General features: G+C 39.5%; 1 protein-coding gene across 1 annotated transcript in view; it reads right to left on the bottom strand.

The window, feature by feature from the left end:
- The window catches only part of MBTPS1 (membrane bound transcription factor peptidase, site 1), a 62,331-nt gene extending 38,843 nt beyond the window's left edge, over positions 1 to 23,488 (bottom strand). The window contains exons 1-4 of the mRNA XM_074286354.1: positions 23,369 to 23,488; positions 7,824 to 8,258; positions 6,247 to 6,504; positions 2,223 to 2,426 (exon numbers count right to left, since the gene is read on the bottom strand). Coding sequence (XP_074142455.1) covers positions 2,223 to 2,426; positions 6,247 to 6,504; positions 7,824 to 7,986 — 625 coding nt within the window. The 5' untranslated portion in view covers positions 7,987 to 8,258; positions 23,369 to 23,488. The remainder of the gene's footprint in view (positions 1 to 2,222; positions 2,427 to 6,246; positions 6,505 to 7,823; positions 8,259 to 23,368) is intronic.
- Between the last annotated feature and the right edge of the window lie 320 nt (positions 23,489 to 23,808).

Below are 23,808 nucleotides of genomic sequence, written 5' to 3'. Positions count from 1 at the left end.
ACTTTCTACACAATAAAACTGGCCCTTCTGCTACTACTTCCCTCCTTCCTACCCTAAAGTTTTCAAATCACCTAGATTTCATTCAGATATATAAATGGTGATGGGTACTGCCCCTTGTCTTTGTCAAGCATATCATGCTGTTTCTAACAGAAGGAAAGCACTAAGGAAGCATTAATAGGTTGATAGGAAAAGGAAAAGTAGTTTCTGCCCTCAAAGTAATCCAGAAAAAAGTTATGATGAAGAAGGCTACTTTTCATGGCTGTGACTAACTAGGTCATGATCTGTTGCCTTAGAAATGTCATGTTCTAACAATAAATTGACATTAAAAATACTATCTTCCTGATAAGAAGAGAGGCAATGAAATTTTCTTGAATGGGAAATCTCCTAACATGATACTTTCACAACTGAGAACTCTTTGTCTATTTACTAGTCAACCTATAAATAATTAAAGTATTGTTCCTGATAGTATCTTTATAACTATCACAAGCCCTCATTGTTTGTATGGCACTTTATGACTTTCTCGGGTACTTGCTCTATACTAAGATACATCCTCTCTCATTTGATCCTCACAAGAGTCCGGGAGGTAGGCAGGGAAGGCAAAATTGTTCCTATTGTAGGTATGAGAAGATTATTTTATAGTGAAGCTAAGTGATCTGCCCAAAGTAACTCAGTCACTGGCAGAGGTGGGTCCAGGGCAGTCAATCTTTCTATTATACCATGCTGAATTATTAAGAATGTGACATTTTTACTTTTTTTTTTTTTAATTTGTTTTAGCCTTAGAACAACACAGTCTGAGTCAAAAATTACTGAAGGAGAAAAAAAACCACCATAAGACAGCAACCTTCCCACCCCTGTCTAGAAGTATCCTACTAATTCTCACAGTATCAGTAACATAACAGGACAAGGAAGGGCAGGCATTTCACACCCCTCCACTGGAGATGTTATGAAAACAAAAGGGCATCTCTGGTTCTAAGTAATGCTTCTGAACATCTAGATGTAAATTAAATTGTCAAATGAACTATATTTTAAATCTGCTCGGACACGAAGTTGTTACTATTTAAAAGAACCCTGGAGTATTTAATATTAAAGCAAAGACTACTTTTGCAATGCAAATAACTTTCAACAGGTTTGTTTTCTAAGTTAAAATTACAATATATCAGGTTGTCTTAAAAACAACTGATCCTAAAAATAAATATACCCATTTCTGAAAAATTAGCAGTAGGCAAGAAGCCTTCACAATGATTTAAAAATTATCACCCTCCAAGTTTATTATCTTTCTTGATTACCCCCATTCAAACATTTAACCCAAGAAAAACTGATTTTTAGTTGGCTTTATCCTTCCCATGCCTCTCCTAAAAGCTAAGCAATGGGAAAAAAAATATCCTCTACCCTCTCACCATAAAGAACCATTGTAAGGGCTAAATGAAAGAGTGATTTGGCCCAACTCAGGCACTGTCTTCTCAGTTAATCTGTGTTACTGTCTCTCCACCTCCCTAGGATCTTAAAACTGCACCTCCTCCAAATCTTTCCCAGTACTTTTCCTACATGCTTATCCCATTCTAACTGGAAATGACATTTATTTGTATCCCAGGCCATAACTCCCCTACCAGATTCTTTTTGCCTTGTTAACTGCTTGTTTGCCTTTGTACACCCTGTAACAAGAAGAGCATCCTGCCCTACTGGAACAAGATTCTGGTAAGGGAGAGAGGTTCAAATGTCAGTGAACAGTTCTTGTTTGAATATTTGGAGAAGAGACTGGGCTGTGGAGAAATAATCTGGACTCCAGAACTCCCTTTGTTGGAAACTAGAAGTCACTCAATCTTATCCTGAGATTTCTAAGGAGACAATATAATGGCATGGTTAAGAATGAGAAATCTGGGATAGAGAAGAGTTAGAGGTAAAAATTGGATTTTCTACTTTTACCAAAATGAATTTTAAGTTTTAGCAAATATCAACTGAATATCCTGATGGCCTAGGAGGGACTGCGCTGGTGTTGCAGATTTAGAACTTAGCTATACATAGAGAAGGGGAGGAAGAGGAGAGAGGAGGACCTTGGAAAACAAGTGTTTATGAAGAAGCCTGACCAGAACAAGAGCAGACCTTTTCAGAATGGTCACGTCAAAGAGAAACGTAGCTGAGCTCCAGTACTGCAGAGATCTCAATTGAGAGGCAAGAGTCAGTGACAGAGCCCTCACTGACTGCATGCCATGCACACCACTCACCTGTATATCCCATCTGCCAGAGGACATCGGCCTGGAGGGTCTGGGCCACCTGCCGGGGGATAGCTCTCAACAAGCGCCTGCTGGAGTGCCTCCCTGTGGCGTGCCAGAATCCAGAGCCCAGGGAGAGGCTTGCTCTCCTGAGGGGACGTGATGACTGCCACTTCTGTATCCATCTGGTCTCATTGCAGGGCACTGAGGGGTCAGCTGGGCACCGACAAGAAAATGTCAGAACAAAAGGGGAAAAAACACTTTTAGGAAGACAATGAAAATTTGTTTTTTCTTTCACTGCTTCAGAACAGTAAGTACAAGGAATAATAGTGAGTGACTGACCATCCCAGGACAGATAACTTGCTCAGAAGAGAAGCCAGAAACCGTTTCCAGACCACTATCAGTCCTAAGGTGGGAGAATTTCCCATGCCTGAATCCTGCCAGTTAGATGAGAAGCTGACAATCTCCATGGGATTGTTTTACTGACAACATATCTTGGGAATCACCAGACATTCAATTTTCACAGTCACAGGTGCTTAACATTTAACTGGGTTCAACTGACAGCACTTATGAAACACCTACTACATGCATGTGTTATGCAGGGCACTCTGGGTACAATGAAAAGAATGAGACAATTCTGTCCTTAAAGAACTACTATTTAAGTCTGCACAAAATATTTATTGAACACGCAAAGGGCAGGAGAGGCAGCATGCTCCACAACCAGAAAGAACTATCCCCCTTGGACACATTCTGGCTCCGTGACCCAGGTCCATCACTCACCCCAGAGTTCCAGGTAACCCTCTAAAAGACAGAGGCATCCTCCCAGCCCCCCAGGCACTTGCCCCAAGACTCTATAATTGTGACATCAAACTGAAATCACAACAGAAGCCTTTAGTTTACACATGAAGATCCCTATAGCTTGTGTTGACTTAGTTTTAAAGTATGTTATCTAGACTTCACTGTCTATTTTGTTACATACTTCCCAATTACATTTTAATCTAGATTGGGTCAGTGCCTTGTGCTGACAACTCTGCCCAATGCTAATAACATCAAAGGTCTATTCCTCATCCCTAAATGCAAAGTAACGGGAAGTAAGGGTCAAGGGTGGAGTGGGACAGGAAGAACTGACAGGAAGTAGGGCCTTGGAGTTGGGTTTTATTAGGACAAGATGGGAGAGGATGCATTCTAAGCCTGGATGTAGCCTACACAAAGGCCATTAGAAAGTTGGACTGGTGGGAAAGAGATTAATTTGGCTAGACTATGGAGGGAATGAAGGGGACAATGACTAACAAGCCTAGAAAGACAGGCTGGAGACACTTTGTAAAAAACTTTAAGGGATTGTGCACGTAGAGGAGTTAGGGAGGTAACAGAATCATTTGTTTAAAAAAAAAAAATCCATAAGCATGTATCTTTTCTTATTAAATAAAAGAACACTTTTCCTTTTTAATTAATACCTTAGTAATCAAAGCAGTTAAACCAGAGGAAGGGGGGGGAAAAAACAACACTTATTTTAAAAACATTTTTGAGCATTTTTGAGAACCAGCTTGAGAATAGGTAAGAAAAAGGTTCTCTTCACAATAGACAATTATGCCCACTCCCATAAACTTCCTAAAAAGGGTTAAGAAAAGGAATGATAGATATACAGTAATGATAAAAAAGAAAATTAACCCAGATATTGAAACTGAAGAAAAATGTAAGTCTAAATCTAGCAACTTTTATCCTTACTGAACTTGAGAGAAATTAAAATGTTGGGAGAAAATTACTTAAATATTATTACCATATATAGTTCATTCATTTTACAGAAGTAAAACCTGAAGGTCCATCACATTATATAACTTAAGCCAGCTATATGGCTAGTGGAAAAACAAGCCTTGAACCCACATCTTCTGGCCTCAATCCTGTACTTTCCTCTTCTCACCTTCACTTTCAGGCCTACCTGGCTGATGTTCTTTGTGTAATATCGAGCATGGATTAAGTGCTTAAGAAATGCTTGATGGATCACTACTACTTTGCCAGACTAGAAAAGAACCTTTCTCTGTATTATCTAATTAAAAAAAAAAAAAAAATCCTAGACAACCATTTGTAGAAATTCTTTAAAAATAAAATAATTTTCATCTTCTATATGGCTGTCTTCATGCAATCCCTCACAGTAGTAAATGTTTGGCTAATTAATATCACAGAAGTTTCCAGTTTCTTAAGTTTTAAAAGTTAAAACATGAGCAAATAAAAAATTCAAATCAGCTAAAACCCCAGCAAAATTAAAATAATTATAGATATTCCATTTCTAAAGCTAATTACTATAATTTTATTTCAACTCTTTCCAGTGTCAGCCAATTAAGGTAAGTCAACAATGAAAAAATGATACATCCTTGTGTCCATTAAGTGAATAATTATTTACACACACAAGCTGCAATTTTATAGCACAATATCTCCTATGTTGATTCCTGGTGCTAAAATTAAGACTCCTAACATTCCAGCAGTTAACTAGTTTGGGAGAAGAGAAAACTAATGTAGTTCTAGTTAACTTTTAATTTTTTTTTTAGTTGTTCTTTTAAAAATTAATGAAAATAAAATAAGACAGTGAGACTATGTGGGCCATGAAAAAGCCTAAGTCCTATAAAAATTAATTCAGAAACTCAGCCTGTTCAAGCTGACAGGGTTCTTAAAAAACATTTAGCTCCACTTACTTATTTTACAAATGAGGAAACTGAGGTCCCAAGACATGAAATAACTGGCCTCAAATTATACAAACCCTCTTACCCATGCTAGCCACAAGCTGACTGCTGCCTTGCTCTTTCTTAGTAAGCAAGTTACCAGATTCAGGATTATCTGAACCTTATTCCCTGCATCTGTTTAAAAAATAGCAAAAACTTTCTGAGGCCATCCAATCTAATATTTGATAAGCAAAGTAAAACTAAAGGATTTCATGAGCTCTCCCTCCCCCCCCATTTTTCTTTTAAATTATGAACAACCTGCAAGCAAGGAGAAGGGCCAAAAAAACTACCAGTCCACTTCTCTGGATTACTATGATTAATGTCTCCCAATTGCTCTGGAGAAAACTATTTTTAAAATATGAAAAATATTAAGGCAAAATCTATCCATATGAAATCTACTTTGTTGGTCCAAAAGAAGTAATAAATCAGGTCACATAACTGGAAATAAAACTGGCTAACACTCATCTTAATACAAAACAGGTACAACTCTGCTTAAGGTTTGTAAATGTCTCCTATACAATGATCCCTTTAAGCTGCTACACAACCACCTCTCTCATTTACAGAAAAGGAAATGCTGAGGTAATCGGTTATCTGCCTAACATCCTCCAGCCAGTCCATGTCAGAGAGGCAGGACAGAAGACCAGGTCTCTCTTCTGTTCATCTGCACAAATATAGACAGGTTAGGCACACTTATGCATGGTCCGGCATTCCCGAGGGGAGAGGAAGCACAAAGCAAGAATGTTTTTCATAAAGAAATAAAAATTTTTTTTCATAAAGAATAAAAAATATAACATATGCTAATTGAAGCAAAATTACAAAAGGACATTTCTAAGAATGGTTTATACCCTAGAATCTAAGGCCAAAATCATTCTTCTATGGCATATCAAGGATCCATTTTGGTCTGGAGATTCTTTCCCATCTACCTAAATCACAAAGATCTCCACACCTAAGCATATGGGGTTCACAGCTTGGACTTACTGGAAAAAATGATTCGCTCATTGGTTGGACAAACCCAAGGTCTCTCCAAATTTAGCAAGGCTAGGTATTCAAGGGAGAGATCATGGATCTGGATATTGGGCATAGACCTTGGTCCAATGGACTTGATGGTGTCATATCTATGCTCCAAGTCCTGTGACCTATAAGACTTCTGTGGAGGTAACTATGTTATGTACCTATGAAAACCAAATGATTCCTTTGGCTTTCCTCAGTCAGCCTTATGACAATTGATCTGTATGTCTTTACATACAAATACACTGCCCCCCCCCCCCCTTCAAGTCCTGGTAAAGCTTAAAGAAATAACAGCTCACATCATTCATACTCACGCTCAGTGTACTTGAGAGAACGAAAGACTCTGCGTTGGGGGGTCACTCGTTTGATATTGGGGTGATCTTCTAGAGTCAGCACTCCGGTTTTCTGTTTTTCTTTTATCTGTATCACTTCAAAGTCACTGGGATAGTCGCTGGATGGATTGTTCCGAGGTATAATCCTCCAATTTTCTATTTCGCTGCTTTTGAGTGCACTTGAAATAAACTTATTTCTAGCCTTGGCTGTAAAGTATCCATTGAATGCCACAATATACTCTGAAAGTAACCACCACAAATAAAATACTTTATATCATCAAATGCAGAACATATTTTATAGAACCCAACCATTCATTTTTGTTTCTTACTAACAAAAGATCCCATTCTAAAGCAATCTTTTGCACCCCAAACCCAAGAAAAATATTATAAATCTAACTTTTATGTACTGGGCAAATAATTTGTAAAGCTCCAATTTAAATGTTTTGGTTGAAGCAACAACTTACACACAACTTATAGATTATTTCATTTAAGATAAGGCACGTGTATGGTTTTTGTTTGTTTGTTTTTAATGCAGAAATAAAGATTAAGAGTTTAAATATCCTGAAAAGAAATTTCAAATTTTTTTACATTGAGAAACTGGCAAATTCCTACTCAGGTTATATGGAACAGAAACACAAAATTTCAAAGCTAGAGAACAGAAAGAAGAAATCTCAATCACCTAATTCGATGCCCTTGTATGATAAAAGAAAGCTCAGAGAGAAATGACCTGTGCAAGATCCCACAGTCAGTAACAGAACCCGGATTACAAAATCATTTGTCTTTGAGGGCCAGGACTCTGCCCACTTCTCTAGTCTGCCTTCTGGTTTTCTTAAAATCAACACACAAATATTATTCCAGTCAAAAAGGAACCTTTCATGGGATCAAAGTTCAGAGAAATAATTAAAAATTTGTTTAAGATGAGCAAACTATATTGAAAAAAAAACCCAATATTCATTCATATCAAAGTTCTACATATATAACCCAATTAAAATCTCTTTAAGTAGTAAAATTTAATGCTAAAGTAAATAGTAGTTTGCTGGCAAAAAAAAAAAAAAAAAAAAAAAAAAATCACAGTTCAAATGTTTAGTCTAATTAAAAACATGATTCCCTTGCCCATCAGGGGAACAGATAACGAGTTATGTTACATGAACATAAGAGAATATTAACATGCTATGAGAAACAGTGCCTGAGGAACTATAAGAAGCAGAGCTTTGTGGAAAAGAATGGCACGAGAAGAAGCAGCAGGAAAGCGTCATGTACAATGGCTACGATATATGAGAAAGAACAGTAAGTAAAATGGGATGTGGGAAAGTGACCCTTGACCAAGAGAAGAAATGTGAGAAGGGCCCTCTGTCTGCCCCTGGGAGGAAATGGTACCCAACATTGGAGAAGAAGGAACCTTTGTCCACTGCTTTGTTCTGCTCAACTGTTTTCTCTCTTTTTTAAATTTTATAAAAGAGGGTTCTCTCTGAGGAGAAGTAGAGGAGGAAATCCAGATAATGTTAAAACAAAACCTATCAAAAAATTCTATTCCAAACTCAACAAAGTCACATCATTACCATGTTCCACGACTGTTGAAGAGAACTCCACCTTCAGAGAAAGCTGGGAGCACCCAGAGCACAAAGGGGTCTCATGGGATGAGTTTTCCAGCCCACTAGCCCAGTGCCTCTTCCCACAGAGTAAAACCACAAGGAGAAGCAGCCAGATGTTTACAAACTTCATGGTCAGGAGAGAATGTGGTCTTAAAATGCCGTAAATTCAAATCACGTTTTTTCTTTCTTGTCTATTAGTTCATTTTTGTTTCAGCCAAAAGTTGAAACATTGCTGGTCAGCTGTCTTACAGTCTTGTCCAACATAAATAAAAGTTGAATTCCATGGTCTTTTGGGGTTTAGCCTGAAAAAAGGCATTCATTTCTTTCTTCTCTTCTTCTCCATCTTCAATGTAGGCTTTGCTCACTCTGATTGTGACAACTGAGTCCTGAGTTCCATTTGTACTGAGGAAGCAAAGTCCAAAAAGGAATTATCAACAGGTTCACAAGTCAACCTACAAAATGAAAACAAAGCACACATGCTTTACTAATATCTAACATAAATATAGCTAGAAACTAGAGACAGACCTTAAAGATCATTGGGAGTTGAACTCCATTTTATAAATAAGAAAAGGCAAACCAAGAGAATAAGAATCAAGATTTCTTCCTGCTCCTGCCCTCTGTGGAGTGCTGTCTTCATACCAAACACTTCAGGACAGCTTCATATCTCAAATCATGCTCACAGATATGTCTCTAGTGACAACTCAAGCAAACACTGAAAATTTCAAACTTATAGACTTAGTCAATGAAGAAGTACTCTTGAAATCCTAACTTTTAGCAATCTGTCACTTCACATTGTTCCATCTCCCTCCCAACCTGAGTTTTTCCAATTGGCATTGCTTTTCCTAGAAGTTGCAGTCATCTCCCAGGAATGTCTGGTAAAATTTCCTAAATTGTATGAAGGGGGCAGGGGGGAGAGACCAGGGATTTTAAAAATAGTTAAAGATTCCTTAGAAGCTGTAATATACTTAACACTTTCCTTAGAAATATCTTACTTTTTTTAAAAATTTCTTTGCCTTTATCCAGATTTATTAAACATTTTCTCTAAGTTTACAGAAAATTCCTTTCACTCATTCATTTAAAATACACGCATGTAACATGTATACATATACAACTATATATGTACACACATATAGATAGAAAAGGGCATGAAGGAAATGTGGGGGAGAGGGGGAAAGACACAATCCTTATAACCTTCTTGGAATTTATAATCTAGGAGGTAAATAAAGGTACATACAAGATCTAATATTTTGTAACTACAAAATAAGTAGATAAATAACTATAATAAAAGAGGTAATAGAAAAGTAAAACAAAAGAGGTACAAGATCAAATTCAGAGAAAGGATTAATTCTGGTCAGGGAAATGGGAATGACTGCAATGGCATTTGAGCTAAGTTTTTAAGATAGAAGTGTAAAGACAAGAACTTGGGAGAATTTTCTTTTTAATTACATTAAGCTTCAAACATGAAGAAATTTTAGGCAGCAGTACAAGCCATGTTGGACAATTTAGGTTGATTGGATTTATTGAGGAAGTAAAGGTGTAGGTAAACTCATCTAAATTTGTCAAACACCTACTGTCACCAGGAATTGTGCTAGGTGCTAGAAATATAAGTTCAAAGAATAGCCATCGAACATACATACACATTTAAATTTGCTGCTTATGATGAAATGTACTTTCTTCTTCTTTGGCAGAAGAGGAACATGGGTATGATAAGTCATATGCACTATAAGGACCATTTGGGTTTGATTAAAGAAGTATGGTAAAATCAGGAAAGAAATGATATAAAAAACATATATATCAAAAGCTCAAATGCATCTCTAAGAGAATTGTTATTTTTTTGTAGACTCCTAAAAAAAACTTGGAAAGGAGGGGACATTTTACTTTTTGAAATAAAAAATAAAGAAATACTAGAAATTGGTTGTGGTCTGCATCTGAGATCATGGAAATGAGTTAAAGATATCTACTTCCAACACAAATGTAAAATGACAGGACATGGAAAAGTTGAAAGAGCAATAAGATGATTTCCGAGCACAGTACGGAACGGTACTTTTCAATACAATGTTACTTAACTCCCAATGTTTAAAAAGTAAATAAAATACAATATAACATAGATGATGTTAATTTATGGTCGCTTCTCAATATGAGCCTTGAGTTTTACACCTGCTGGTCTAGTCCAATTTAAGCAGAATCTAAACATAGAAATGATGAAGAAAAATTGCTGAGTCCTGCTCCTGGCACAGAGTAAGGTAAACCTTTCCTTCTCTCTTCCTTCCTCTCTCTTTTCCCCTTTTTCTTCCATTCCTTTTTGCTTCTCTCTTCTTCCTTCTGCAGAGCTGAGAAGAGACAAAGTAAAAAAAAACAAGTCTTCTTGCTCAAAATCCTCTTCCATAATTACCAGTAATCCATTAAAGATGAAAAAGCTCCTCTTTTTAAAGTTCAAGGCCACATAAGTGGCTTAATAAGTAGTTGCAGTAGGTGCTTAATAAGTGTGTGTTGAATTAACAACTGATAGTCTAAAATTCATAGCTATCAAGATTCAAGATCATTTAGGGCAAACTTCTCATTTTTATTTCACTTCAAATTTCAAATTTTTCATTTCATTTTCACTTAACTTCTTAGCTTAAGGCCCTTTCCCTAAATCACAGATTCCAGATCCTCTGAATTTTGGCACTCTTTCAAATTATCTACACTATAGTATAAACTTTTTAAATCAGACTGTACAGATACCTAACAATAGCTATGGAGAGTAGGAGAAGGGCAATTTCAGAGACCAAAGCCCTAATCGAGAGAGGCCAGATTAGGGCACCAAAGTAACTGGTTCTAACAACCACAGTATTTTGTTTCTAAATCTGAAAACCAAGGTCAAGAAATTAAAGAGGAAGGAGCTCAGAAAGTTAATTGAGGACAATAAGGTAAACTTGGTTTACTTCAAAATCTAACCAAGGCCCCATTGGTGGTAACTCCCAATAAATCCAAAAATTCAACCTGCTGAAAGCTGCTATACACAGGAATGAGTTTGGCTTCAGAAAAGATACGGAAAAAAACAGCTTGGAGCCATGACCAAGATCATTTCTCATGGCAGAGATGGCACAGAAATGTAAAAGGACAATTACTCCCCTGGGGAAAGAAAGTAGAATGCTAGTTAGTTCCATGAGGGAAGGTACCATGACTTAATTATATTTGCATCTCCCCAGTGTCTATAGCATTGCAAACAGTAGGTATACTTACTAAATAATTACTGAATAAATGAATGATGGAACAGACAAGTAGGGAAGTAATGCACCATTACATGGAATCTAGAAAAGGCTGGAGTCCTTATGGTGTATCAGCACTCAGATAGCAGCAGTACTAGAGGGTCTGAAGGGCATCATGGTAGTAAAGAAGATAAGATTCAAAGGACTTTAGGTAGGAAGCTGTCCATATAGGAAGACCTGGTAGTCTTCCCCCTCCCCAGAGGAATTAGCTAATATTCCTGTTAAGTTCTGTGAACAGCCATGCTGCTCTTCCAGCCCCTCAGACCCAAGGGGGATTGGAGATAGGGAAATGACAAAAGGAAGATGTGGTTGCTCCTCCAGCACCTTGGAGAAATTAATTTCAACTGAATAATGGGGTGAGGTGGACTGATAAGGAATGGGAAGTGAACTGGAGACAAGCAATGGGATTGATTGTGAAAAGGCGAGAGACAGAGGGACATACAGGGGGAGGAAGAGAGGAATAAGGAGAAGGAAGGAGGGAGAGAGGAGAAAGAGAGAGAATTCCTTGACAACAAAGTAGTATCTCTTACTCAGCATTCCTATACCAAACCAACTCCATGAAACTCAGATTTTGGGGCAAAAATCCTTCCCTCTCTTTACCCAAACTTTCCTGCTCCTAGAAGTAGCACAGTAAACAGCAGCTAATTATCCCACCCAGGTATGAAAGATAAAGAAGGGAAGGAGAGGCTTGGGGGAGAGCAAAAGATCTACCCAACAAGCAAATCAAAGTTAGATGCACAGTTCAAAGTCAAACAGAACATGAAGCATAATGGAAAAAGAACTGGACATCCCTATGGATAATCATCTTCCCTTCCCTTAAGAATTTATTCAAGGCAGCCCAGTGACCCTAAGACTTCTCAGGAATCTAGCCTCAAAGATTTGTGCGAAAGTGGAAAAGAAGATCAAGAAAGTAAGGAAGCCCAAAAGCAAGATAAAAAGAGAAAGCCAAAATAAAAAACATGCTTATGAGCATGTAGGCAACAGAAAGATAAAGACTGAAGATAAAATGAACAAAGCCTCAAAAAGAAACCAAAACTTGAATAAATACTATAGCAAATAATACAACATGAACCAACATTATCAGAAAGGAAAATCCTGTGGATTCTCTCTCATCAAAGATCAGGAGACAACAGTAGGAAATTTCAAAAATGATTAAAAAGAGAAATAAAAAGTTTAAAAGAAAGCATTAAGATGAATTCAGGACAAGACAAAATTGGAAGACCATCACAAGAACCCACACAAGAGTACTGGCTGATGATCTCTTGTAACACAAGTGAAGAGTGTGACAGTCTACTATTCCAAAGAGAAGGAAAAATATCAGAAAGCACCTACACTGTGTGAGCGCCTGGGGGTACAAACCTGGGCAAAGCACAGGCCCTGCTCTCTCTGCAAAGCACAGACTCAGCCTGATGCGGAGGTATAGACAAGGTACTGATGGGATAAAATGACAATCAGCGATCAAGGGAAGACAACTAGACCTGAGAAAAACTGGAACAGGCTTGGTATACAAGGTGGGGTTTGAACAGGCACCTGAAGGAAGCCCAGAGATGATGAAGTGAGGCCTTCCAGGCAGGAAGGACAGCCAGTAACCTGGAGATGGGGAGTCTTGTACAGGGAACAGCAGAGATCACAGCATGTGAAGGGGAATGTTGTGTAAGGAGAATGGAAAATGAGTCTGGGACTAGGTTAGGAAGGTCTGTGAAAAGTAAATAGAAGATTTTACCTTTGATCATGAAGATAATGGGGAGTCACTGATGGAGCAGGCAGGACATGTTCACACCTGTATGTGATCAATCAAATGAGCAAAGACTGCATTTGAGGTGGGAAGAGATAAAAATCAGGAAGGCCAACCAGTAGTAAGGGGGTGGGGATGTAAAATCAAAAAGGTCTGGTCAACAGATTGGCCTGGGAAGCAGGAGAATGAGAGCTAAGCTGAATGCCTGGGTGAGGGGGAGAACAGTGGTACCCTTGGACAGTAAATTGGGATGTTAAGGAGGAAGGGGAAGACAACAAGTGCAGTTTTAGACATGATGTGGTTAAGATATCTGAGGGACATTCAATTCTAGATGTCCAACAGCAATTGTGATGGAAATGTGAAAGCAGAGGTCATGAGAATATTTAGGGATGTTGGAATAGATCTGAGATCATCAACACAAAGAAAAAACTGAACCCACCAGAGCTGATGCGATCCCCAGGTGCAGCAGCCCAGAAGCTGAAGGCCATGAACCATGAGAGAGCTCTGCTGAACTCTGGGATCAGCAGCAGTGACTGGGACGAAGATCCAGCAAAGAGACTGAGGAGGAGAGGCCAGGCAGTCGGGAAGAAGAAAACTGGGACGGATTAGTGACACAGAATCAGGGCAAGAAAAGAGTATCAAGGAGAAGAGGCCAACAGATGCCATTTAGAGATGTTAAAAATTCAGACTGAAATAAGCACTAAACGGTAACTAAGGATCCTTGCAAGGTATACTGACTTAGAAAACTACCTACTAAAGTTATCGATGTTCTATGATATTTAGTTAAATATTTCCCAAGTATATTTTTTTGTTGTGTCAACATACTTTTTTTTAAAATTAAAGCTTTTTTTCAAAACATATGCATGGATAATTTTTCAACAATGACCCTTGTAAAACCTTGTGTTCCAAATTTGCCTCCTTCCCCCCATCGCCTCCCTAGATGGCAAGTAATCCAATATTTGTTAAACATGTTAAAATATGTGTTAAATCCAATATATGTATGCATATTTATACAATTATCTTGCTGCACCTGAAAAATTAGATCAAAAAGGAAAAAAAAAGAGAAAGAAAATAAAATGCAAGCAAACTACAACAGAGTGAGAATGCTATATTGTGGTCCACACCCAGTTCCCACAGTCCTCTCACTAGGTGCAGATGATTCTCTTCGTCACAAGATCATTGGAGCTGATCTAAATCACTTCCATCAGAGTTGATCATTGTATAGTCTTCTTGTTGCTGTGTACAATGATCTATCTCCTGGTTCTACTCATTTCACTCGGCATCAGGTCATGTAGGACTCCTATTCATATACTATAACTTATTCAGCCATTCTCCAACTGATGGGCATCCCCTGAGTTACCAATTTCTTGTCACTACAAAAAATTCCCAATTATTTTTTAATCTGGTTTGGACAGCAATAGGAGCTTGGTGGCCTGTCAATCTGTCCAATGCTTGGTACCTCTGATGGCCATAGTATTAAAGATTACAGAGAGGTCCAGAAGGATGAGGACTAAGAAAAGAAAAGGACAGTGGAAGGAAAAGAAAGGATACAGAAATCAAAAAAAAAAAAAAAAAAGAAAAATTCTTAAATAAACAGTGCCGGGGGCGGCTAGGTGTCACAGTGGAGAGAATACTGGCCCCGAGTAAGGAGCTGAGTTCAAATCCAATCTCAGACACTTGACACGAGCTGTATGACTCTGGCCAAATAACTTAACTCTGACTGCCTTGCCAAATAAATAAATAACCAGTGCTCTCCAAATTAAGGAGGTAGGGAACCTCATCTGTATAAGCAGAAAAGGCCCTTGAGACAGCAACATTCCAAGTCCCAAGATACTACATCTGCTAAATCCCTTGCTAGCCTGTCTCAACTGTCTCTAAAGTAAGAGAAAAGCATATTGTGTGTTTCTGATTCCTATACGGGAAGAGATTAACTAAAAATATAAAGAACCTGTGGTTCCTTTTGGAAATTAAGCACCAGGAAGCGTTTTCCTCTTTTGCTCAGATTGGTTGAATCTGATAATGGTCTAGGAAAGTTCACTGAAGCCTTGTTTTCGTCTGAGGAACCAATCCTTTGAAGTGTGTTACTTGTGCTGGGATATCAATGATGTCAGTACCCATAATTATTGAGAGATGAGAATAGGAACTTATGTTTTTGTGGTTACCCAAGGCCAAAATAAGAACATGAAGAGACAAGAATTGTATACCCTTTCAGGGGGAAAAAATGTACAATGGGGGAGGTCGAGAACTAAGAAACTTACTTTGAGAAAGCCATCAAAAATGGACTGGTCTAATTCTTTGACTCAAATGGGAGTAAAGAACAATTAGAAATCAATCAATAAGCATTTATTAAGTGCCTACTATACAACAGGCAATATGCTAAGCATTGGAAATAATTCCCTAAGGTGGTTAAAAAAATTCTATAGAACAGATCCCTGGAAGGGAAAAATCAATAAAGATATTTAAACAGTACATAGCACAATTAATTGCTCCACAAACTATGAACTAAAAGAGTTGCTACTGATTCACTATTTTATCAGAATACCTAAAAAATGACAAAATAGTTCGGTATACCTATTCTTATCTTTAATTTCACCAATATATGCATGTAGCTCCAAAGCAAAACTATTTCACTTTTTACCACACCTTATGCTAATTCCTCAGAAAGTGATACACAGTGACACACACATTCTAAGGTTTCCTTTGACATGGAGATGATGCCAACATCTAGAAAAGCACAAGCTCTGACAGAACCTGGAAAACTTGAAAGGCTTCAAGCATGGAGCTAAGAACAGATTAAGGAAGAGCCTAGCTATGTTCAAAAACCTGACTAAAATGATGGTCATCCATTTGTTAATGTTTTCAGAAAATGTTTTCAGGGCTTCTTAACCTGGAGTCTGTGAACTTTTAAAAAATGTTTTTGATAATAAAATTTCAACATAATTTTTTCATAACCCTATGTATTTTTTATTATGCATTTTAAAACAATTTTCTGAGAGGAAATCCACGGCTTACCATCTACAAATGGGGTCCGTGACATACAAAAAAGTTAAGAAGCTCAGTTTATTGTCACAGCTAGATAGCATAGAGGGCTGAGAGCTAACTTTGGAAGTCAGGAAGATCTGAATTCAATGGTGCCTCAGATACTTCCCAATTGCGTAATACAGGGCAAATCATGTCTATCTTACTTGACTTTAATTTACTCATTTGTAAAAGGAGACCAATACTTTAAGGTGGTTGTGAAGATCAAATGAGATTATATAATTAAAGTGTTCTGAAAAATCTTAGAGCTATAGATATGGTAATTATTCTTTTTGTAATTAAAAATCAGTAGTTATCAAATTCACATAGAAACAGATCCCTGTAGGCCAGATTCTGTCTTAGGAAAATACAAATTAACATTATGTTACATTGCATTTTCATTCTGTTAAACATTTCCAATTACATTTTAATCCCATTCAGTGTTGAGTTTTGTTGCCCAAGAGACTGATGCCTCTGATTCAGACCATTTACTGAGGTGTAGAAGAGCTGCCAATTTGTTTAGAGGAAAGAAGTATAAATCTGTACAGATGAAATCTCAGATTCATGAAATATTTAATGTAAAGAGAAACAAATGATTAAAGCTACCCTCCATGTGCTCTTCAATAATGTGTTCTTTGATTTAAATTTTTTTTTATTTTTGTATTCCAAACTTAACATTATATCAAACAAAATGTTCCTGTCCATACACACTGTAAAATAAAAAGAGAGGAAAGGAGGAAGGGAGGGCTAGAGAGGGAGAGAAGGGAGAGAAGGAGGAAGAAAGGGAGGGAGGAAAAAAGGAGGGAGGGAAATCCAAGAAAGGGAAGAAGGAAGGGAGGAAGGGAGGAAGGAAAGAAGGAAGGGAGGTAATTAGCTTCAATGACCTTCCTTTCTAGCCTTCCTAACTATTTCTTTTCTCCTCTCTCTTTGGCAAGACTGAAAAAAAAAGTCCTTATAGTAAATATGCATAAACAAGCAAAAGATTTTTACATTTATCATTCTGAAAATGTTAAGTCTTATTCCACTCTTTAAGTCCCTCAGCCCGTTACAAAGTGGGGAATACATTTAAACAACAGTCCTCTAGAATTATAGTCACTGAATTATTAAAAAACTTCAGAATTCTGATTAATTATATAATTATATAATATAGTTATATGGGTAAACATGGATTATTAATATGTCACAATTTAAATAGCACAGTAGTGGCCCCATAGGGCTTAATAAATTCTTTTCCATTCATCCATTCACTCTCGAACAAACATTTGTCTTAGCTTCCACAGATTTAAAAGAGAAACGAAAAAAGGATTTAAAGTTGGCACAACAAAGTTGGTACAGCCAAGAATGCAAACTTCTGGTTATAATTTAATATTAATGAGCTTTAAAATCCCCACTTTAAAAAAAAATTATTCAAGAAGGGAATTCAGTGAAGTAAATGGTACCATACTTCAAAATGCTCATCAATACTACTTCATATTGGATACTACTTCATGATGGATAAAGAAGATTTTACTGAGTTATTTTTTGGAGCTCAGAAGCAGAGGCCAGATAGTTTGGGGGATATATTTTTTAATTTTTATAAAAAATAAAATTGTGTAAACTATAATAATATATAAAAATCATCACATGCTTAAAATATAACATCAGTCATAACTAGGCTAAAATTAAAAAATCATCTGATCCTCACACAACTAATAAATATATAAAGAACAAAGCAGTGCCAACTCTCAAGATGCTTCGACTCTTAAGAAGGGAGATACATATATAAGTGTGGAAAGAAGGAATATAAATACGATACAAATAAATACAAAGTAGTCAACTAGAAAGAAGCTCATGTGAGGAAAGTACTTCAACAGTCAGGAGGATGTTTGAATTGTCTTAAAAAAAAAAAAAGAGGATTTCTATGAAGATGAGGATAAGAGTGGATTCTAGGCATGGGGGAACTACAGCCAGGGTTGAGGGGAGGTCCATCTGAATATAGAAAAGGGGCTAGAAGGACAAATAATTGGGGTCAAATCCCAAAGAGCTTGAAAAGCTAAAACACATCTGGTACTTGACGATCCTACAGGTAATACAGAGCCACTGAGATTTACTGAATAGGGAATGAACATGATCCCACTGAAGGAAAATCATTTTGGCAGCATTCCAGAAGGTGTCCTGGAATAAGAGGAAGGGCAAGGCAAAACAATTAGAAAGCCATCTGCAATAATCTAGGTCTGGGGTTTTTAACATGGGATCCCCAACATCAATGGTCCTCCACTAAGAGAGAAGGTAAAGATGGGTGGAGTCTTGAAAAGAGAAGATTTGGAAGAGATTCTGTGGAGAAAGGAAATCAATTAGGGGAAAATAAAAGGATTTTCTCTCTATCCAGTAAGAGAACAGTACAAGTTGGATAATATGAATTTACAACTTATTAGCACCAAGCATGGAGCAAGTTCCAGAAGCAAGCAGCAACTGTGAGATTAAGACCAGAGCAGATCAGGGTCTCAATCCAGCTCTCCAGTCTGGAGAATAATAACCACCACAGGAATTACAAACCAAAGGAAGCCCACAATACCTATCACACCAAACTCATGGAGCTTTCCAGCTGACTGACAATGGCTGAGTCCAACAGCAATCTAGTGGAACTTCAAAAGGGCATGACCATAAGCATGGTGCTCACACCAAAACCCAAATTTGCAGAGCTCAAAGAAGAGAGGGAGTGATCACTGACTCTCTTGAATTACACCACTGAGAGAACTGAAACATGTGGTCCCTAGCCTGAACTGAGCCTGAGCTGTCCCTGAGATCCTGGAATGATACAATGCTCAATACTTTAAGAAAGAATTACATGATGTTAACAGTGAAATACCAGATACAAACTCAGGAGAACTATTCCAAAATATCTACAAGCAAAGTCTCAAAGAAAAATATAAGCTTAGTTACATTTTAGAACAAAACTCCTGGAAGAAATGATGCAAAAGTCTTTCTTAAAAAGTCTAAAATTTTTCCACAAATTAAATGAGAACATTCAAGGAATAAAGTACAAAGAAAGAATTTAGAAAAGGAATTAATAACTTGACATAAGAGGTAAAAAACTTGATCTAAACATCAAACTCCTAGAAAACTTAGTAAACGAAATAGAAGCCAATGATTCCTTGAAAAAACAAATAATAAAACAAACTCAAAAGGCTGACAGGGGAAAAAAATAGACAAAAATGTAAGGAACTAGAAAAAACCTATTAAGGAAAAATGATTTAAGAGTTGTTGGACTACCTAAAAGTAATGATTAAAAAAATAAAAACCTCCAACTTAATAATACATGTTATCATGTATCTGTGCTAAGTGCTTTATAATGATTATGTCATTTGATCTTCATAACAATCCTGAGATACTATTATTATCTCCTTATTACAGATAAGGAAACTGAGGCAAACAAAGGTAAAGTGAGTAGTCCAGCATCACACAGCTCAGTCTAATGACTGAGACCATATTTGAATTCAGGTTTTCCTGACTATAAGGTGAGTGTTCTTTCACTGTGCCCCTCAACATAGACAATACATTTCAAGAAATCATAAAAGAAAATTGTCTATATATTTTAGAACTATAAGGTAAAGTAGAAACAGAAAATCCTTTTGTCACCTCCTCCTGAAAGAAATGCCAAATTGAAAACTCACAAGTATATATCAAAACCAAAATCCAGAGGGCCCAGATGAAAGAAAAAATACTGCAAGTAGCCAGAATTAAATAATTCAAGTAGCCAAAGTCAGGATTCATACATGATTTAATAGCCACCACTATAATAGATTAGAGAAGTTATAATGCAACATTCCAGAAGCAAAGTATGGAGGCTTAAAACCAAGAATAACTTACTGAAGTGGAAAAAAATAATCCTCAAGATGAAAAAAGGGTAAAATGAAAACTTGCAGAGGAGGAAATAGAAGAGGTAATAATATAAAATAAGCCTTGAAGGCAATCTTTGTTGTCTAACCCACACCCATCCACAGGAATGGGGACGCTTAATAGTAACTTCAAGCCAAAACAAGCAATTACTGTCAATGATAAAACTGATGTAATTTGGAAGTGTCATTTAAAATAAAAAGCAAATGTTTAATTTTTTTAGATTGTGTAAAAAGCAAGGGCAAGAAACTTCAAGGAGTCTAAAAAATTAAGTAACAAGATGCAGATCTAACCCTAATAAATAACATTTTATCAAACCTAATTTTCTTTTATAATCTCTTTTATATTCACATACTATTTTGCATTATAGCTATTTGTGTCTCCCTATTAAACTGCAAACTCTCTGAGGAGAGGGAGATACTATGCCTTCTGTGTCAAGCACAGAAGACCCTGAACCTGGCAAATATGTCATAAATGTTTGTCAAACTTACTGTAGGTCGCTTTAGTCACATGTGACTCTTCATTAACCTATTTGGGCTTTTCTTAGAAGAGATACTGGAGGGGGTTGCCATTTCCTTCACCAGCTCATTTTAAAAATGGCAAAACTGAGGCAAACCAAGTTAAGTGATTTGGATTTCCTTTCAGTTCCAGCTAAAATCCTACCTTCTTTAGGATGCCTTCTCTCTGCTAATTATTTCCTCATTCTCTAGCATATCGTTTGCTTGTTGTCTAGCATATTCATTGCATGCAGTCTCTGTCATAAAACTTAACTCCTTCAGCTTTAGGGCAGTTTTTTGCCGCTTGCTGTGTTCTGAGCTTAGTTTGGTTCTGGACCATAATCAGGGCTTCATATTTATTGACTGATTGTTTTATCAAAACCCATCAGAGAATCAGGCTCAAGAAGTTCTATGGTATTGTGTCCATCATGTTTCTCCAGTCACTTAACCAAGTTAAGGTCATGCAGTCAAAAGCTGAAGCTAAATCTGAACTCAGAAAGATAGAGACTTCCAGATGACTGGCACTCTTTCCATTTTGCCTCCAACCTGCCCTGACTAAAGTAGATATTAGATGTAGGAATAGTTACCTAATGCACCACATTTAGGCACAACTAGATTTTAAAACCCCAAGATCTCATTCTGAATCTAAAACAAACAACAAAGAACTAAAAACCTATTCATTTAGCAAAGACAGTTACTATGTTAAATAACATATAAAATAAATAAAGAACAGAGTACAACTGAAATAACTCTTAAAATCTGATACCACCACCCGACAGGTAACACACCTACAATTATTACTTTTGTTTTTTCTCCTAAGGTCAAGGGCCAGAGTTTGCTGTTCTTCTTGCTCCACATTTATTAGCCTAAAGTCTGTATTAGTAGGTGTCTGATAGACATCTTAAACCAAACATATCTAAGACAGAACTCATTATTTCCCCCCCCCCAAACCTGCCCTACTCTTATAGAAATGACAACATCCTCTGACTGCCACCTTGCAGTGCCAGTCCCACCCGGGACTACTGCTGCTGGGGGCCTACCTGCCTCCTGCCTCCTCCCTCTGCCTCAGCCACTGAAGTCACTGATCCCCAGCAGCTTCCTCTTGACTCCAGGAGCGAGTACAAAATGCTCTGCTTGGCTTTCAAGGTCCCTCAGGATCCAGCCCTCCCCCATATCCTCCTCTGCAATCCAATGGCACTGGCCTGGGTTCCATCTGCTTGCTTTGGATATTCTCTCTGGATGTTCCCCACGCCTGAAACACTCTCCCTCCTCTAACTCCTGACCGTCCAGATTTCCTTTCAGTTCTAACTGAACTCGTACCTCTTTTAGGACACCTTCCCTCTGCTGATTATTTCCTCCTTCTCTAGCGTATCGTTTGCTTGTTGTCTAGCATATACATTGCATGTGGTCTCCCTCAAAGACTGTTAATTCCTTTAGCATAAGGGCAGTTTTTTGCCTCTTGCTTGTACACTGAGCTTAGTTTGGTTCTGGCCCGTAATCAGGGCTTCATATTTACTGATTGTTTCATCAAAACACATGGGAGATTCAGGCTCAAGAAGTTCTATGGTATTGTGTCCGTCATGTTTCTCCAGACCACTTAGGACTTGACTTTGGAATACCAGAGTACCAGCAGCAGACTGGGGCTGGGAAGTGACATGACAATTAACCTCAAAGACTAATTAAAGGGCGGCTAAGTGGCGCAGTGGATAGAGCACCAGTCCTGAATTCAGGAGGACCCGAGTTCAAATCTGCCCTCAAGACACTTAACACTTGACCCTGGGCAAGTCACTTAACCCCATTTGCCTCAGCAAAACAAAAAAACCCAAAAAACCCCACTACTAATTAAAAGACCCTAGTGTGTGCAAGACTCTATACTAGGTGCTACCGGGAAAATAAAAAGAATTCTTATTCACACCTTAAAATTCAACTTAAATCCTGTGTGCTCCGAACTGAGGGCCTGTGGGCCTCGAAGCGCCCGTTGTCTTTCTCCTCTCCGATACCGTGCTTTACCCAAACTTACACAGAACTGCACTAAGAGTTTAACGTGTATGTCATACATATATATGTGTACCTGTAAGAGACTCAGTCCCGACACTCCCAGGCCCCCTCAAACGGCCCAAAGTAAGAACTGCGGGAGGCGAAGCTGCCCCCCAGACACGCGGGTGACAACTCCAGCGGAGAGGCCGCCTCCCAGTCCTGGGGCTCTCTCTCGATGCCTCCAAGGGGAGCTGGCTCAGTCTGGGACGGGGGTACCGGGCGGGAGGGAGGGCACCGGGGCCTGAAGGAAGCGCTGGCAGACGGCCACTGGTCCAAGTCAGGTCCGTATTCAGTGGCCGAGGGCAGCCCCCGGGGGCTTCTTCCACAACTCTGGCTGAGGGAAGCGGGGCAGCCCGGGCAGGGAGGAGGGACAGAGCGCAGTGCGCGCGCGCTCCGGCCGAGACAGACCCCGAAATTCACTCGGAAAGCTGCTTGCGCTGTAAGAGGCATTCAGAATGAAAGCTCCTCAGTCCTCAACACGCCGCTGGGAAGAGGTGCCATTTTACAGGGAGGAAACTGAGGCACGGGGGTTGCCCGACAGGCAAGGGGATGGAGCAGGAGGCTAGCGCCCCGAGCGGGGCCGTGCCCTTCCCCTGGGGATTTCCCCCCCCTCGCGGCTGTGACCAGCCCCTTTTGGGGGGGCTCAGAGGGGGCGAGGGCCTGGCCCCGGTCGCACGGCCGCGGAAGACAAGCGACTGATGATGGCGATAACGATAACCACCACACTGACGAAAAGCAGCATGGAGGGGCCCCGGGGTCCGCGCGCGCCTCCCCGGCGTCTCCTCGGATGCTCCCACAACCCTTTATGATCCCATTTCACGGAGGAGGAAGGCGAGGCCGCCCGAGCGGGATGCCAGTCCGGCTCCCCGGCTGCACCGCGCCGAGGCCGGCCCCTCTCACGCCGCAGCTTCTCCTCGGCCCTCCGCACTCCCGGCTCCACCGCCCGCCCTTACAGAGAGGGAGTCCTCCCGGCCACCCCTCCCCCGAGCCCCCGGTACGGGCCGCTCTAGCCGGGGCCACGCGGGCCTCAGCCGCTGGAGCCCCGAGGAGGAGCCGCCGGGAGGCTTCGGCGTCCGAAGCCCGGGAACTCCGACGTACCTGCTTCTCTGGCCGGCAGCTCAACGGCCCCTTTAAGCCCCGTCCCCCCGACCCGGGGGTAACGGAACGGCTGCAGCGGCGGAGGCGGCGACGGCGCACACACCTCTGCCCTCCATGGGGGGTGGGGGAGTAGGGAGAAAGTGTTTACTACCAAGTCTCGCGAGACGCACAGCACGACCGGGGAAGCTGGGAAACAGCGGCTCGAGAGAGCGGCCGCGGCAGCGGCCCGGCCCCGCCCAGAGCGTACCGTCTTGTGCGTGAGAGTCCCGGAAGTAGGGAAAGGTCTCGCGATGCTTGTCGATTCAGCCCGGGAAGAGAGGATTCAAAAATCAAGCTGTGGGCGGAGCTCGCAGAGGCTGGCTGCGGGTCAGGCCGACTGAGAGGGGATCGTCGTGTGCTTGTAGTTCTCCAAGTCCTCACTGGAGTGTCCCTCGTCTGCT

Source organism: Sminthopsis crassicaudata, chromosome 2 (genome assembly GCF_048593235.1).
Source record: "Sminthopsis crassicaudata isolate SCR6 chromosome 2, ASM4859323v1, whole genome shotgun sequence".
In the NCBI taxonomy this organism is placed as follows: domain Eukaryota; kingdom Metazoa; phylum Chordata; class Mammalia; order Dasyuromorphia; family Dasyuridae; genus Sminthopsis; species Sminthopsis crassicaudata.
Note: the sequence above shows the minus strand (reverse complement) of the source record. Positions and strands in the feature narration are given on the sequence as shown.